This window comes from Eleginops maclovinus, chromosome 23, assembly GCF_036324505.1.
Source record: "Eleginops maclovinus isolate JMC-PN-2008 ecotype Puerto Natales chromosome 23, JC_Emac_rtc_rv5, whole genome shotgun sequence".
NCBI lineage: Eukaryota > Metazoa > Chordata > Actinopteri > Perciformes > Eleginopidae > Eleginops > Eleginops maclovinus.
In genome coordinates this window covers 11,690,156-11,707,970 of record NC_086371.1, presented here as the reverse complement: position 1 = coordinate 11,707,970, position 17,815 = coordinate 11,690,156, and the positions used below count along the sequence as shown (strand labels likewise).

At 40.4% G+C, this 17,815-nt stretch overlaps 2 protein-coding genes across 4 annotated transcripts; both read left to right on the top strand.

Annotated features, from left to right (window-relative positions):
• Nucleotides 1-136: 136 nt before the first annotated feature.
• On the top strand, nt 137-5,572 carry LOC134860201 (uncharacterized). 3 transcript variants are annotated; one of them, XM_063877081.1, is made up of 12 exons: nt 466-520; nt 1,339-1,385; nt 1,489-1,647; nt 1,824-1,935; nt 2,324-2,374; nt 2,466-2,543; nt 2,958-3,014; nt 3,171-3,230; nt 3,306-3,370; nt 3,451-3,586; nt 4,129-4,193; nt 4,274-5,572. In XM_063877081.1, exons 2-12 carry the CDS (start codon nt 1,357-1,359, stop codon nt 4,470-4,472), a joined length of 1,011 nt encoding a protein of 336 aa, XP_063733151.1. In that variant the 5' UTR covers nt 466-520; nt 1,339-1,356; the 3' UTR covers nt 4,473-5,572. The 3 variants fall into 3 exon arrangements, with proteins under 3 accessions (XP_063733150.1, XP_063733153.1, XP_063733151.1); XM_063877080.1 differs by having other exon boundaries at nt 137-1,385; XM_063877083.1 differs by lacking the exon at nt 2,958-3,014 and having other exon boundaries at nt 137-1,385.
• A 463-nt stretch (nt 5,573-6,035) lies between these two features.
• On the top strand, nt 6,036-17,376 carry slc24a6a (solute carrier family 24 member 6a). The gene is made up of 17 exons (XM_063876349.1): nt 6,036-6,471; nt 6,700-6,795; nt 9,196-9,272; nt 9,629-9,703; nt 9,875-9,959; nt 10,648-10,751; nt 10,904-10,978; nt 11,323-11,348; nt 11,478-11,531; nt 11,715-11,851; nt 12,530-12,699; nt 13,610-13,883; nt 14,582-14,748; nt 14,922-15,036; nt 15,660-15,772; nt 15,920-15,985; nt 16,554-17,376. The coding sequence occupies exons 1-17, from the start codon at nt 6,363-6,365 to the stop codon at nt 16,662-16,664; spliced, it is 1,854 nt and encodes a 617-aa protein (XP_063732419.1). The 5' UTR covers nt 6,036-6,362; the 3' UTR covers nt 16,665-17,376.
• Nucleotides 17,377-17,815: the final 439 nt, after the last annotated feature.

Here is a 17,815-nt window from a genome sequence, read left to right as displayed (position 1 = left end):
GTGGGAAGTGTTCCCCTGCAGATTACTCATGATTGTACACATGCATGCTTGAGTGGGGGAAAAAAAGATCCCAGATTTTTTTCTAATGTGGAGATTATAAGAAAAATACAATGAACATTTATAATACATTATCACAAAAAGAGTCTCAAACTAGTGGTTGAGATTTAAAAAAAAAAAGTTTTTAATAATAGCTCTCTTTTGCAACTATTTCATTATCGTGGAAAATACTAAATTAATAAAACTGGTAAGGGACTAAGCCTGATATTATTGTGACTTCAAACAATAAAGCATAATGTCTAATTTTACTAACAAAAACGTTTTAAATGATTATAGTATGCTGCATATAACACACTCAAAATTTAGTGTTTGATATTGTCTATGTGTCTGTGTGTATTTATGTATATGTCTAATAAGTAAAGTAACAAAGCTAGAATAAATGTTCTCTTAGCAACGGTCACTGCCAGGTGCATGGTTACCAGCAACGTGCAGTCTCCGTTGCTGTACTTGGATTTACTCGCTGGTAAGGTATTATTTATGTGCGTTCTTGAAGCAGATATAACTTTAAAACACGAGTAGTTTTAGCAGAATGTAGTATTTTTTTAGCAGTATGATAACTTTAGGCCAACTTTGTATCCTAGCATGGAACGCTAGCTAGCTCAGAAACGTTGGCTAATGTTAGTTAGCTAAGACTGCGGTGAAAATATGAATGAATGGTTCCTGAAAAAACACTCGACGTAATATTTCATGTATGTTTACTTTAACACGTAATAATATTCAGCCAGCTTTTAACAGTGGCATAAGTAAGTCACCTGTTAGCAATACCACGGACAGACATGTTCTTGAACAAGCTATAGTCCTGCGTTAGCATTATTACTTAAAAGCTAATTTTGCAGAATGAGTCATTTCAGTGTTATATATGCATTACTGAATTGTAATAATTGAGCAATAACTATTCCTTTCTTTCATATTGCAGCTAGTCATCCAGTAGCTGATTTTTTTAAATCACATTTGTTGACTTTCAACTATAATTTTGCAGAAAAGGGCGGTTAAAGTTTACTGTTACAGACTCAAAGCGCCTTTTTCCATCACTCACAAGCTGAGAGGCAGTCATTGCACTCCGATCTCATTCTTTTAAGTGCCAATTGAAATCATTCTTGGAAGGATGGATAAAGGCTATTTTTGCAGGTAGTTGTACTTATGCAGAGTTTAGGAATTAATGTATGTTACACTAGTTAGATGAGTTAACTGGATACAACCCATAGACAGTACATTGACAAACTGACACCATAATAACTATTTAGTGGGCCATTAATGAGCTATATATCTGTTTTGCTGCAGGTATTACAGGAGTAAGCCATGGAGATGGATGCCAAAGAGGAAGATATGTGAGTGCTGTTCTCTGAATAAACCCACACACCAACATGTTTGATTGAGTTACTTAGCAGCATTACATGGAGCTTCTTCTTTGGTGTGTGTATTTGTGTGTAGGAAACTGAAGGAGATGCGTGAGAAAATGGAGGAGCTAGAGCACAGTCTAACCCAGCAGAGGGACCGCAATTATAAACTAAACGACTGGCTGGATGTAGCAGAAGATGATTTAGCAATCTTGCGTCCCGAGAACATCCTCCTCAGGAAACAAGTGAAAGCGTAACTAATTACACTTTATTGTCTATACTCAACCGTCTGACTGACAAACCTAACACCGGAATCAACCGTTTGACTTGTGGCCCCTGACATTGTGCTGATATTCCAGCACTGTTTTCTTTTTTTCTCATTACTTAGTAACATGGAAAACTTTGTAGAGTGTTTGTTTCTGTCTGCAGCCTGGAGAAGAGCAGCAGTGAAGTCCAGCTGGTGGAAGCAGAGCCTCGCAGGTCGCTCCTAGATGAGGAACTCGATGCTCAGAGATGGAGTGAAAACAAGATTCAGAAATTGGTTTGCAACCAGAAGTGTTATTGTGTAACAATGTGTTTAACGGGTGTTTTAAAAAACATATTAAGACTTGAACGCACTTAAGCTAATTAATGACATTAGACAAGCTCATTTCTTACAGGTATCTTCTCTTACATTACATTGATAAGTTGCTCAGCTCTATTCCAATTTTCAACACAGGTAGAGCTAACAGCTGCTAGTAAGTTGAACGCGAGCGAACAAAGATTTAAATGATTTATTTTATTTCTTTAGAAGTGTTGGTTTTGGTGGGGTCACTATATTTTCATTCTTTACTTCCTCATATTTTGTAATTGTGTCTTTACTCCAGGTTGTAGAGATGTTTCTAGTATCTCAAGGCAAACCTCCTTGTTGTTGTTTTTTGTGTGTGCAGGAGAAGGAATCAGCCATTATGAAGGAGCAGAACAAGAAGCTACTTGTAGAGGTATGATGGTTGTTAATTTTATCATAGCAACTTGAATCTGTCGTCATATACTTCAATCAGAAGTGGTGCCACAAGTCTTTCTGACTTTCAGCTCGAGACCCTCCAGCAAGAGAGAGAGCAGGACAAGATCAGTTTGGAGAAGAACAGGGTTTCACTTCTATCCATGAAGGTAACACCATGGATTCAACTTGGAGATATTTCATTATTCTTGTTAAAGGAATACTCCACCCCAAATAATATAATTTGCATATCAATTACTCACCTTATGTTACCACGAGTTCTTGAATAAAACTTCTTCACATTGAACATAGACTGCAACAATTGAGAGTCTTGGGCAGGTGCCCCAGCCATCTCTGTCAGTTCTGTTTGGGCAAAGTATTGTTAAAGTGTTAAGCAAAATGTGTTTGGGAAGTAGTGAGCATATGAACAAATCAGACTTCAGTGACAAACTACACAATTTGTGTGAGAGTTTGTAAACCGATGTTTTTTTATTTAGTTGTTAAACACTGCCCTTCACACTTTCACATTAGTCCTGTTGGGTTGTATAACAGCTCCTGATATGTTCTGTTGTTCGTTTATTTAGCGTAGATTGGAGGAGGCTGAGCTTGGGCTGCAGAATAGGGATGATGATATTCATAAGGTAGGAGCACAGACGTCAGTAAAAGGGAGACTAAAAAGTCAAGACTTAATTCTACATTATGTATCTTTCTCTTTGGAGTTCATCAGGCTTATCATGAAATGTTTTCTTTTATTATTTAATTGAAATCTTATTATTTCTCATGTGTGTTTGTGATAGAAAAACTTGCAGTTGAAGTACTCAGAGGAATTAAACAAAGAGAACTTCAACATCATAGAGGTAAACATTATGTCACATGTGGCTGTGACGTCTTCCTGTGATGAGTTGTTCTTTGATCTCCTTTCTCTGCTCCAGTGTCTCAGGCAGATGAACCAGGAGCTGGGAGAGCAGCTGGAGGACAGACGGGACACAGCCTCATTGTAACCCTGACAAAAATATCCCCGGCTTAAAATGAATATCATGACGTACACTGAGTCATGTGTCTTCTGTTTGTCTCCAGCACCATTGTGAATGACCTGATGGAAAAAAAGGAGGAAGCACTCCGCCCCCCTCTTTCCTTCGCAGAGGAGCTGCAGCTGCTGGCCTTCTCGCCTGAAGTGAAACCCAGCATCACAGCCTCTGCAGATCTCAGACATGTATGACCTCCTAAGACCATGACAAATCCTTCTGATACTGTTTATGCCTGGTTAAAACGAGTGCAGTCCTACTATAAGGGCTGTAACTAACAATTATCTCCCGATGCAATTGGCCATTTATTATCCAGATTATTGGTTGTTCTATAAAACGTCAGAAAATGGTGAAACATATCAATCCCAGTCTCCCAAAGTCCAGGGTGATGTCTTTAATTGTTTTGTTTTGTCAGTCCAAAACCAAGAGATATTGAGTTGAATTTGCTATTCAGTTTGAGAAGCAGGATATGTCCATATTAGTGAGGCTGAAAACATGTTCTGCCTTTTGTGTTTCATAAATTACATATTAATGATTAATTGATTTTCAGAACAGTGGTTGATATAATTTTTCTGCAAATATTGCAGCTCTATCTTCAAAAAATCCTATAAGCAGCGACCTGAGTGTATATTTATTATATATCTAGTGACCACTAGAGTGTGCCAGTACAAAACCTAGATCTGGATTTAGATGTAGAAATGAGGAGTTGTCTCTGGTTGTGTGTGCGCAGGAGGAATTTGAGGCTGAGGAGCCGCTGAAACCTCTGAGTCTCCCAGAAGACCGTCAGACCAAAAGGTAGTTCAGTTTCACATCATAGAGCAGCTCTGAATCATGCTTCTCTCTCTTTGCTCATGCGTCTTTCTCCTTTGTCTAAGGTGGGCACGTACCTTCGAGACAGCCTTCCAGAGAGCAGGATTATTTCTGCTCTTCATCTTCTTCCTCACTGTTCTGGGTTTTGTGGCTTCAGGAAGCTTAACAGGAAACGTTTTTTCCATCAACACCTTGTGGAGCGGCACACGCCTGATGCTTCAGCCCTACTACAGTGTGCATTATGGGGCCTTACCTCCAATTTGAACCTGACGCTCCTTTTATAAACACTTGATCTCCTTTTATATTGTTTGTGTTTTATGAGGGGATTATTTTAAATATTTTATTTCTGTAAACCATCTGCATTTTTTAAGTTTTTCTTTGTATTGTTAGGTTACATTTTAGAAATGATAACAGTAAAAGTCTTATTTAGCAGGGCTTGGAAATCCGTGAATTGGAACATATATATATATCAACAAAACTTAATTGAACATTTTTAGTTTCTTCATTGGTTTTGAAGAAGATGAAAAATGTAGTTTTCATTAAAAAAAGGTGTTGCTTGAACCTATGTTTTGTAAAAATTCAGTTTTGAGAAACGACTATCACACAAAATGACCAGACATTAACCAATGAATACTGGTTTCACACTGGTATCTAACTAGTTTTTGTACAGAAGCAGCACTACTTCCATAAAAATAGTTTTACAAAGGGATCTTTTTGTGGCCAGTGTGGAAAACGGTTCCAGCAACCAATAAATCATTGCATGTACGTATGGCCATGTGAGCATTGAATAAACACTTGAATAAAAGGAAGCGAAGAGATGAGTTTTTAGTTATTTTGTGAGAATTTTCCAAGAACTATTTCAAGTCTATCAATAAGACCATCACTCAGTAAGGAGCCCAGGGTGGGACTAACAGAGAGATGATTGTAACAGAAACACTTTGGTCTACAAGGATGACATTTAAATGTTAAGATAAATTTCATGTCTCACAAAACTCATTTCTGACCTTTCATGTGAAATTTCATAGCTTTCATCTCGAGGCAAAAAAGCAGATTTTCAGCTATGAAAGTCATCTAATAGGCCAAGTCTATAATTGGATTATTGAACTGTAAACTACAATTATAAAACTGTGAAAAATAAAGATACAACATGAGGGGTATTTCCTCACTGCTCGTTTCATACCACAATGCATCCAACAGTGACTGAAGTGTGTGGAAGTGTGTAGCCCCTAACCCATAATGACACGTGTACATATTTTGAGATTATTCAAAAGAGTTAAAACCTCGACAGCTGATCGTTGTAGACAACAGTCATCCCTAAAGGGTTTTAAAAGTTCAATTGAAGTAATTTTTGTCCTTTGCAAACTATTTGGCTAGCATAGACTCATCTCATTTTCAATTCATCCTTCTTGTTCTTACAAATGACCCCTGTATGGTATGTTATAGCAACAAAACTGATTGTATTTGAGATTAAATGTGTGATATATCTGAATATCTTGGAAACACGCTATTTGTAATAATAAAATTAAGTGTTTACTGATTTAATATTGATGTAACACAAGTTCAGGGACCCAAACATGTTACAAGCATTCCTCTACTGACACTCACAGTTTATCTATCACGTTTTTTATTACCAGGTCAGTCTTCCAGTTCCACCACGGCATTATAAATATTGCAAAGCACCATTCATATTTTTGAAAAGCATGCTCCAGTAAAAGTGTGTCTCTGCTCTCCAGTCGCCCCTCCCCGCAGAAGGCGCTCTCTGGTGGTCTTGTCTGTGACTTGAGGAGAGCACTCCCACCCTCCCTCCCGCACGGATACTCATATAGAGGGGATTCTGATGTTGGGCAGCAGGAGGGACGGGAGGACGGTCTGAATTCAGAGATGTTTTGATATCTGATCTGGCTCATGGCTCTTTGTGTGTCTGCTGGTTTGAGCTCCTGGTTGCGGATGCTGCGCTGGTGCTGACTCGTGATGCTGATAACAGGCCAGACCCATCTAACCCCCTCCTGTACAGTGATAGCTGAAAAACGATAAATCGGGAGAAAAAAATCATCAATAGGCCAGTTAGATCCAGTGTGCACGACGGTGACAGGAGCGGCTGTGTGAGGCGGGATGTTCTGAGCGGAGAGCCGGCGAGCGGCGTCGGCTGGCGGGATGAAGGCGCCGAGGAGACCGAGGCAGACGCCGCTCCTCCCCCGGTTCTGCGTCTGTGGAGTCGGTCTGCTCGTAGCCGCCTGGATCTTTAACCTGAATCATGTTTCAGGTGCGTTTTACATAAAAATGTCATTATTTCATATAGCCTACCTTAACTATAACTCATCCATTCCTTGTTTTATCTATCATTCAAATCACATTATAAACATGTTGCATTGCAGTGAGTTGCATTCCTTAAAACTAAAATAAATACCATAAAGTTGGGTAAACTTACTACAATCATGTAAAGAGTACAATAGCCTATTATGTGTTACATTATGTCAATCCCTCTTTTTAGGTTCCCATGCACCGACTGTGGATCTTGAAATCTCCAAGAGGGAGCTCACCCAGCAAGAAGAAGACAGCAATCTGACTGAGCTTATTACTAAATCTGGTGAGACATATTATCGTGTTTGTTTGTGGATACAGTTGTGTGCGGCCTATGACAAAGGAGCGATCATTTACTCTTAAAATAAAAAATACTATGAACTATTAAAGGTGTTGAGTTGAACCATTAGGTCTACATTTAAGTTTTGCAGTAATGTAATCACTGTAATGATTCTTAGTAATACCTCTGTGTGTGTGTGTGTGTGTGTGTGTGTGTGTGTGTGTGTGTGTGTGTGTGTGTGTGTGTGTGTGTGTGCACGCCTACACTGTCCCATCTCTTGTAAATGTATTTGATTTAAATCTTCTCCATGTATAGTTCTATGTCTCGGCTCCTCCTCATCCTTCATGTCTTCAAACTCGGCACATCTCGATGTTTAAACACAGTTAGGCCTTTGAGGAGGACCCGGTTGCTAGGAAACTGAATGCTGAATTAGTGGTTGGATGGCGTCTGCATCTGGAGCTGTTCAAAGTGCTGCCCTGTCGTAATGACCTGCTGATCGGTAGCCTCTCATCGCTGTGTGTGCTTGTTCTGTTCGGCTGTTCTGTTTTCGTGTGGCAGCATCTTACAGTCTGATGTGAGATGAAGAGATTCTTTTCTCTAAAGCCTCAAAGATATGTTTATCTTATTGCCATATTGTTATTTTCAAGAGCACCATCTTGTTCCTTGTGATACAAATATTCAATTTAATCTGTGTGCAAACAAAAGCATGTGGCAGGTTGTCATATTATCTCACCATGTGTGTCTCAATCCCTGCACATGATGCATGTTATAGTCCTCTAACTATCTCATCCACTTTAGTTTCACTCACATTTGATTCCTTTATCTTCAGAAGAGGTTTTGTAATTCCTGTGGCACAAATAAATCAGATTGTCACTCGGGAGGCTGCTTACCAAGTTATTGTTGTTTTGGGCTGCCTCATAATGAAAGCTCCTTTTTATTGCGCAGTGAATCCTGGCATATGTGCAGTCTAACAAATCACTGCCTTAAAGGATGTTAGAGGGGGGGTTTGATGCATCGTCTAACGCAGCAAACTTAGATGCATCGGAAAGATGTCCTTTTTTCAGTCTCTGGCTTTATTTAAAGAGCTGAAAGATAATGCCAGTACAGAAAGCTGAGTGTAGATGGCTAGAGGGACATTGTGAAGTCACAAGTTCAAAGTAAAGGGGCGAAAAACTAAATTATAATGAAACTCATCTGGTGTTGTCACATGACTGTGGCACCACTTTAACCTCGAGTCTGCCTCGGACTTTGTTGCTAGGGGATACAACCTGCACACATCCAACAAAGCACACACACACACACACACACACACACACACACACACACACACACACACACACACACACACACACACACTCACATTTCACACATGCACATACACGTGACTGGAGGTTCAGGGTATGCCTCAAATATTAGTTGACTAATCAATTATCTTTACTAGAAAGTGAACATGTTGTTTTCAGCCTCTTTAATGTGGAGTTTTGCTGCTTTTCTCTATTCCTATCGTATAAAAAATCACTATGTTTGGCTCACGGTCAGGCAAAACAAATATTTTAAAAGACATCACCTCGGACTTATAATAAGTAAATTGTATAGAACAAACACACGGTAAAATAATAAAAACCATTACAAATATTTTTAAGTTGCAGCTGTAGATCAGGGTTCAACTTTGAATTAGGATTATCTTTATTGTTGATTAAACTATTCATCATTTCCCTCCATTAATCCATTAAAAATGGCAATAATTTGTTCTTGAAACCAGAGGCAGTCAGCACATTGCTTACTTTGTCCGTAATTTCTCACATGATTTATTAACTAACTAAACCTTTCCGTGACGCCTTTGTCTCAATTAAACTAGTTCCAAGTCATCTTAAATACAGTATGATGTTTATTTTATAAACAATGGTCCCATTTAGAGTAACTAAGGCTATGAAGCAGGGTTTGTTTTAGAAACATGGCTACCTTGTCATAGACAAGTCGTGCCATGGTGTTGTCCAGTTTAGGTGTTCTGCAAATAGGAAACTCAGTGAGTTTTCAGTTCATGAAAGTTGAACAAAAAACGTCTTGATCAGTGTTCAGTTGTACACCTCTCAACCTCTCCTTTCACTTCTGTTTAAAAAAAAAAGCAAAACAATCATCACCTTTAGTTTTCAGCGTCCTCTAAACACCTGTGGCCCCTGTCAGAGTTTGAAATCTGCAACAACTCCCTAAAGTGCATCACTTTGCTATATCTATTTAAAAAGTTACATTTTAAAATCGAACCTCAAAGTGATAAATGGCCAATGGGGAAACATAAGAGCAACACATTTGAGAGGCTGGATCTTGGGGATTTTTATAAATACTGCATTTAGGGATATTCCTCATTTTATACATCATTAAGTTACTCTCTGTCAATCTCTTTTCCAGCCATCAGTGATTTTCCTGAAGACATCTTCACTCTGCAGCAGAGGAGACAAGGAGCGGTGCTCCTTCATGTTCTCTGTGTGAGTATCAGCTCTGCATGAAGACAACATTTAGGAAATTTAGGAATACAATTTCAATCAATCAATCAATCAATCAATCAGTAAAAGTCTATCAGGAAGTGTTATCCCTGACTAAAATAACCAGTCATAAGACTATGTCTAAAAAGTACTAAACTTCTGATAATCCACTGTTTTTAAATGGAAACTGTACTTTTTGGGATTGATCTGTCCAGGGATAGCTGATGAAATGTAGTGGAATAGCTGACTCTGGGATAGTCAATGACTGTTAAATAAACATACATTTGTGTTGCATTAAACTCTGACAGACACGCTTGCATGCTCCATGTTGCCAATAACGTGTCTCCTGTGTTTCTCAGGCTATCTACATGTTTTATGCGCTGGCGATCGTGTGTGATGTTTACTTTGTGCCATCACTGGAAAAGATATCAGAGGTATGAACTAACAACATATTTAATCACTAAATAGAGATATGTAAGCCATATCATATAGTTTTGAGCTAGAAAACAATAGTCAGCAGTTAGATGTTTCATAAAGTCTTGTTAGTTTTAACTCCTAACCTTTAGACTGCTTTTTTTCTTACTGTTTATGTGTCTCAACTCCAGAACCTTCAGCTCAGCCAGGATGTTGCCGGGGCAACTTTCATGGCAGCTGGAAGCTCCGCCCCCGAGCTCTTCACATCTCTAATTGGTCAGTATGACAATCGTTAATCAATTAATCTCTCTAATGGCTTATCCCAATGATTGCTCCATTAGCGCTACAATTACCCGCAATCACGCATGTTCACCTGTTTTTGGCAGAGGCGCTGATTTCAAGGGTTAATTAGACATGAAAAGAGCCGTCTCATTTGCTTGATGGCATGCCAGCTCACCTGCAACTCACTTGAATGATCCAGATGTTGTCAAGGGTTTTATTTTTCCACAATCATTAGGGTTTCAGTAAATGTGGCCTCAGGCCTATGTGAAACTTTAGAGTTTTAGTTTTAAAACAAACACACTGTTAAGAACAGACATTGGCATGGATAAGATCGCAGTTTTTGAGGGGAAATTTCAACAAAAGGGATTGTTGATCAAAGTGTTGGAAAATGTTGGCCTATTGCACAAATTCCTTTCTTAAATGTGTTTTGTTTTGTTTTTTTACATTTTCTGGTCCAGGATATAAATGCTCACATCAGACTCTCCAACTTTGGCAAACACAGAAACACAGTTATTACACTTTATGCTTAAAATAACAATATATTCACAAATAATGAAAAGGAATCCACTAGAAGTCTGGTTCACACTCATACAGCACAAAATGTTAATGTTTTAGAAATGTAAGAAACTAGAACACTATTCAGGATGATTTATAGCTTGATCTACTGGTTCTGTGTGTTTAGGGGTGTTTATTACAAAAGGAGACGTGGGTGTGGGAACAATCGTGGGCTCAGCTGTCTTTAACATCCTCGTCATCATCGGCCTCTGCGGCATCTTCGCTGGACAGGTACAGCTAAAAGGGACGACAAATATCACATTTTCTGAACTAACAAAACTCATTATAAATAAAAGCAAATAAATACTTTGAAGCTTTCTTCCACATGATTCTATCTTACACCATTTGCTTGATAAATGGAAATGTGTGTCCTCTCTTTCCAGCCCATCACTCTGAGCTGGTGGCCTTTGTTTCGGGATGCTATCTTCTACATCCTGTCCATATTGGTGCTTATCCTGGTGAGAAATTCTCCAGAAATAACCTTTATTTCTTCTTTCAAATGGACAGTGTGTAGGATTGTACGAGAGTATGTTATGTCTCTGATTGAAAACATGAGTAAAAAGGTTTCATGTTTGTACACAAGGGAGTGTGGTTATTCACTTTAGAGAGACTCTCTTAGCTTCCTACATTATCAATGCATTACTGACTTTTGAGGCCAATATTTATTCTCTATCCCGCAAGTCCGATAAGCTAATACTGTTATTATTTGTGACATATTTGATAATATTAGCTCATCAATCCAATGTTCCTTTGCTAAGATATGTAAAGGTGTAATCAAGGTATTTATTTGTTCTACTTGCAGGTGATCTACGATGAAAAGGTCATGTGGTGAGACTGTGATTTTTGTTTTTACAAGTCAGCAGCCTCAGCTGTGTGTTAATATCTCAGTTGGCATGTTAGCTGACTGTCGCTGTGATGACTTTTGTATTTTTTTATCTGCGTGTTGGCATGTGTCAGGTGGGAGACCATCATCCTGATGTCCATGTATGGAGTCTACATAATCATCATGAAGTGAGTCTCACATTTCCATCCTGCTGGTATTAAGCCACCACACGTTCTTTTCCACCAAAGACACAACATCTGTGTGTGTGTGTGTGTGTGTGTGTGTGTGTGTGTGCGTGTGTGTGTGTGTGTGTGTGTGTGTGTGTGTGTGTGTGTGTGTGTGTGTGTGTGTGTGTGTGTGTGTGTGTGTAGGTTCAACAGATCTCTGTGCAGCTGGGTGGAGAGACACTGCAGCAGGGCGGGTCAGCCGTGTCTCAGCAGCCTGCGACGGGGGACGGCTGTCGGGAACATCGGAGACTGTGACAACGACATGGTGCCGCTGAAGCCAGGTGCAGGAGCTCGTGTTTGTACGTGTTCATCCATCACATCAAAAAGTCTCCATCTCTCTCTGAGCAGCGTTCAGCGGACCTACTGACACACTTCAGGCTGCACGTCAAACCCATTTTGGTTCCCCTCTGGATTACCATCACACTGAAATAGAACTGGACCTCCTTTTTTTGCTCTGTCCTCTTTGTCTTGTTGTCTTTCATTTACCATCTGTTCATAAATCCTTCTGCATCCCTTTCAAAAAGTTGCACTTGTCATTAGAGGACGCATGTATTAATAATATTTTCCACTTCCACAACTTTCAATTACCTTAAGTTCTGTTCATGACTACCAGAGATTCATGCATATTGTCAGGATTTAACCCTTTAACACCTAACCTAAGAAACAGAAATGTAATTATTTGTTGTATATTAAATGCTAGGGAGTTTTGACACAGTCTGGGATATCTCAATGATTAACAACATCATTGATTTCGATTGATTTCAATTGTTTTGTATATAGATTTATTACGGGAGCTAAGGTTGACTTTCCAAAATAAAATAAAAAACCTCACGCCCTTGCCAAAAAGACTGAAACATGAAATGCCTGTGCCTAGAGGTACGTTAGGGTTACACTATCCTCTCCTCCCCACCGATGTGTGCTCCTGCTAACCTCCGCACATCTTTCCAAACTCTCCCCAGATTCCTGTGTGGTGGCCGGCCAGGACTCCGGGGTGGTGATGGTAGATGAGCTGCTGAACCTGCACCCCCACCAGCTCTCCTTCTCAGAGGCAAGCCTCCGTCTTCTCATCACCCCGCATTTCCCCCCCTTCACCCGCCTGTGCATGGCAGGACGCATGGTCATCAGCGAGGTACACTGCACGCCCTCGCACCCTTCACATAAACTCAAGTTCCCCTGGTTCTATTCGGCTCGGTTGGTGGGTATTTAAATGAGCATGTGCATTATTTTAAAAAGCAATATGGGACTTTTCAGTTAAGTTAACGGAAATGTAGGGATCAGTTGAAAAATAAAGGTACATAGATAAACTGAGTTGCACCAGCTGCTACTGTAAACCTGCTCCTAAGTTTGAGGTTGCAACATTTAAACTTACCAGAGTCTCTGCAGCTTCACAAGGTGTAGCATAAACGTTTTGGGGGGCCTGTAATATGTTTATTACATGGAAAAAGGGTATTTCTGAATAAACAGTATTCATTATGTTGACAATAAGTGGAAAACATCTGTTGTTCTAAACTAGCTGACCCAGTTTAACATATACAACGACAGACCTCAGTGAGATGTTTTTGTTGCCATATTGAAATGTTAAATTTGGATTGTTATTTATATCAAGACACTTCCCAAAGCACATTTTCAGGCTGAAAGGTGGTAAGATAGATGTTCATATTAAACAACCTCCTGTTTGCTGCCACAGACACACACCGACTCCTGACTGCTGCCTAATGCCTGATATTATCCCAGACACAAAAGCAGACGAGAACTCAATCTCCAAATTAGCTTCGTCTCTCTCTGCGCTCCTGCATGTGTGCTTGCCATTTCTAGTAATAAATTAAAGTGTGCTGCCCCAGTGCTTGAGCATGCCCCCCCCCGATCAATGCTTTAAATCCCCTCTGGTGAATGTGAGGACGTGCCTTGCTGCCTGATTGCTCCTGCTGCCACTCCTCATCATGTTAGCCTCAGTCCCATGAATCTTGTTCCTCATGTCCTCTCGATTCATTTCCTTCTGTCTGTTCTCTGATTTCACCCTCACTTCCTCCCTCCCACAGAGGCAGAGGCTGATTCAGGCCCGGGGTGGCCCAGTGGAGGGGGGAGCATCAGGGGAGGAAGGTCTGGGTGCTAACGGGGCGTGGGGTAGGGAGAACGGGGCGGCGACTGAGGGCGACAGGCACCCGCTGGAGGGTGAGAGGGGTAAAGAGACGGAGGGAGAGACAGGCGGAGCACAGCCAAAAGAGGAAGAGGAGGAGGAGGAGGAGGAGCAGGAGCAGGAGGAAGGAGAGGAGGAGGACGACGACGCTCCTTTAAAACCCTTCGTTGTGCCAGGTGAGTGTGGAACAAAAGTAGAGATTTCATTGATATACAAGAAATAAATGATTGTATTCGTTATTTTAGAATAAATATGTTAATATTTTATGCGCCATTTCTCAGTAACTAACAGACGCGTGCTGCTATGACAGCTCCTGCACATTGACACCTCATACCAAGTCAAACCTGCTGTACTGAAGTCGACCTGTTGCTTAAATCTTATTTAGTAGGAATGAAGAGAGACTCCCTTTATTAAAACACTATGCAAATGAACTCAGACAGATGCTGAATTGATGTAATTAATGACTCCACTGTTATATTCTTTGACTCCTCAAACTTAATTTGCCAGACCAAATACGAAAAAAAGGACATTTTCTGCAAATTTCAATCAAGTAAATGGCAAACAAACCTCTACCACCACCTTTTTATGTGTTAAAATATCTAATTGAAGCCTCCCCCCAGTTGTAACAACTCTAGTAACACGTAATGTTTGTCACTGATAGCTCAGACTAGCATCACTGAGGCTACTGTAAAGAAACAGGCTCTATCCTCACTGTTCTTCAGGGTCTTTACATGGATTCATTGCTAATGAAGCTAATCAAAAAGGGATGATGCAGGCCGTGGCACATCAATAATTTAGGAGTTTAGATGAATCTGTAATGATCCCTGTGGGAAACTTGTGTGATTGTATGTGTGTGTTTTCATAATTTCCTCAGACGGTGTGTGTCTGCGCCTGAAGTGGCTGCTCTCCTGGCCCTTGAGCGTCCTGCTGTACTTCACCATCCCCGACTGCAGCCTGCCGCGGTGGGAGCGCTGGTACCTGCTCAGCTTCCTGTCATCCACGCTCTGGATAGCGCTCTACTCCTACCTCATGGTCTGGATGGTAGGAAACTAATGCACCGGCACACACACACACACACACACACACACACACACACACACACACACACACACACACACACACACACACACACACACACACACACACACACACACATACACACACACACAAACACACACATATACACTGCCTCTTCCCCTTGTCTCTCTGTGCAGGTGACCATAATCAGCAACACACTTGGAATCCCAGAAGTCCTCATGGGCATCACTTTTCTGGCAGCCGGCACCAGCGTCCCTGACTGCATAGCCAGCCTCATCGTCGCCCGACAAGGTGTGTGTGTGTGTGTGTGTGTGTGTGTGTGTGTGTGTGTGTGTGTGTGTGTGTGTGTGTGTGTGTGTGTGCGTGTGTCTGTATATATGAACATATTGCATGAACACCTAGTTTTTTGCAACTTTTGGTATGTAACAAAACAAAATCAGCTTCATTCTAGACCAAAACTTTGAAACTGGACTGGATGTCTTGGATGGAACCTTAAAGCCTTTGCACTGAGGTCATAATGTTTCCTTATTTTGATTAGGGCCTCAACCTGTGTACTCCAGTTACATCATCACATCAATTAAATGGCCTTTTACCTAAGACAATATTAAAATCATGTTCTTAATTAAAAAAAACAAAAGGGATTAATAGTGGTTGCAGTTCAGCGCCATCTCCTGGAAAGTTACTGTAAGTCTGCTCAACTTCTGTGGATCAGAGACACAAAAAGAGTTCTCAAAAATGACAGTGTATTAGTTTTTAACCAGGCAATATAGTTTCAGATTCATTTAATTACTCGTAATAGATATTGTTTTCATTTCAGTTTAGCGGTCATATTATTCTCAGGTTACCCTCAACCCTGATTAGCACTACATGTTTTTCAACATCATTTGTTGTTGCGTGTTTCTCAAATATTGCAGGGATGGGCGACATGGCTGTGTCCAACTCTATCGGCAGTAATATCTTTGATGTGCTTCTGGGCCTGGGCTTCCCCTGGGCGCTGAGGACTCTCATCGTCAGCTACGGATCAGTGGTAACACCAGTAGTTTCTCTACTTCGTATCTCATTGCAGCTGACCGAACCCATGATCCTAGAAACATCTCAACTCTCTTGATGGACTGATATGTAGGGATTTATCTTGATGAGGTTTAAGGTAATCATTTATCATCTCTGTTTTTAGGTGACAATCAACAGCAAAGGCCTGGTGTACTCAGTGATTCTCCTTCTGGCCTCAGTCATACTCACTGTGAGTTACCTCTTTCAAATTCAGTTATTTGATCCTTGTGCCTCATGTTGAAAATGTTGTCCTGATGGCGTTGGTGGAGAACAAATAAAAAGCCTATATATTATATATTATAATTTTATTTTCCATTTTCAAATCCTTCATCCAACTTCTGTCCTGAGCCTTACTGCCAAATATGAATTTATTTTCTGAATTTTGATCTGTACTGTACACTCAATGCAAGAGGAAATGTTTGCAATATCTTATCAGCATAATTAATATTTGTAATTTCAAAAACAACATTAAATGGTGGTTTGATGTTTTTAATGGGGATATGTGTGTCCTTATGGGTTTGTATTTTGCCCAAACTGTTTGTGATAGACTTATTATTGGAGGCAAGGTTGACATTTTAGAGAAATTAGAGAAAAACACACTAACTTCTAAAATGTTTGTCATATGCATTCTTCCTGCCCGAGCGCCCTTGTCTTTGTTTTCAGGTTCAGGGAATTATATTGCAGTTATAAGTGTACTGTATATATAGGGCAGTGCAACTGGACATGAAGCCCTCTGTCTGTCCGGTCTCCCTCCTCAGGTCCTGTGTGTCCATCTGAACAGCTGGAAGCTGGACCGCAGGCTGGGTTTCTGTCTCATTCTGCTTTACGCCATCTTCTTCCTCTGCTCTGTCGGCTTCGAGAGGCTGTAGAGGACACACCTCATACACACCCACGCACAGTCACACAAATGACGCACTGTACACAAGTGGTCCAACGTGTTTTCCAGCTTCCCTTGCTGCCATTGTTCATCAATACCCAGTTCTTTGAATTTTCATTTCACTTCGCGTGACTGTACATGTTTAAGCAGAGTGACTATGACTCCAGCTTCCTGAAGGCTACATGTTCATCTTTGATAAACAAGTATTTTACATAGTTTTGTACCGTGCACCTGCAGCCCAGACCCAAATGATGATGCACTATTATGTATGTCTCAAAACCAATGTATAAAGTGTTGCGTTTTTATTCTGACACCAAGAGAAGTGTGACAAACCCCGAAGTGTGCTAGTTTACTTATTAATACTTTACGACTGCCACAAGTAACCTCATATGATGACACGTTTATATCTGCTTCTCAGTGCATGAACTTATTTAATGTTTTCATCACGCCTTTGTGTCTGCAGTTGTACTGAGCATAGCATGGCTGATCATCACGCTCCAGAAAATTGCACTAAGCCACTGTTGTCTTTGCCTTGTACAAAATGTAGCCCCCCCCCCCCCCTTTCTCTCTCCTCAAAGCTTCTCTGCACAGAGGTGAGTTTTTTTAGCTGGAGTTTATGCTACAAGGTGTTTTTGAATGTCTGTGTTTGGAGAGAGTCCTTGAGTGTGCGTGCTGTTGAAATAAAACATGTTTTGTTGTGTGAAGCTTCTCTTCTCTATTTTTTCTTCAACATATGGAATTCAACATGTGAATTCTAGCTGACTTGATGGGGAGTATAGCATGGACACACATTGTCCATTCTCCTTGATCAAATTTAAATAAACCTTCAGTTGTTAAGACGTCGGCTCAGCCTCAAGCAGCTTCCTTATCTAACTGTATTGCGCTCAGGAATTTCCACTACTTAAACCATACATTTGTATATGACATAATATGACTTTTTGATCTGAGAAAGGAAATGTTCTATGCGTTTTACCCCAAAAGTGAAATGTGATTGCCCCTGTCAACCTGTAACCATGTTAACAAACCAAGTGACTGTAGTTCAGGGTTACAGCGAGATGTTAACTGTAGGCTGTATGGAGCGAGCTGTCAAAGTGTCCAACTCATTGACACATAATGGACGGTCATTACATAGAACATACTGAA

Excerpts from the sequence above, each read along its gene's own strand:
- LOC134860201 (XM_063877080.1), top strand. The coding sequence starts at position 1,357 with ATGGAGATGGATGCCAAAGAGGAAGATAT. Across the intron at positions 2,544-2,957 it reads TTTCACTTCTATCCATGAAG|CGTAGATTGGAGGAGGCTGA; the intron begins GTAACACCATGG and ends TCGTTTATTTAG. Across the intron at positions 3,015-3,170 it reads GGGATGATGATATTCATAAG|AAAAACTTGCAGTTGAAGTA; the intron begins GTAGGAGCACAG and ends TGTTTGTGATAG.
- slc24a6a (XM_063876349.1), top strand. The coding sequence starts at position 6,363 with ATGAAGGCGCCGAGGAGACCGAGGCAGACGCCGCTCCTCCCCCGGTTC. Across the intron at positions 10,752-10,903 it reads GCGGCATCTTCGCTGGACAG|CCCATCACTCTGAGCTGGTG; the intron begins GTACAGCTAAAA and ends CTCTCTTTCCAG. Across the intron at positions 12,700-13,609 it reads GACGCATGGTCATCAGCGAG|AGGCAGAGGCTGATTCAGGC; the intron begins GTACACTGCACG and ends TCCCTCCCACAG.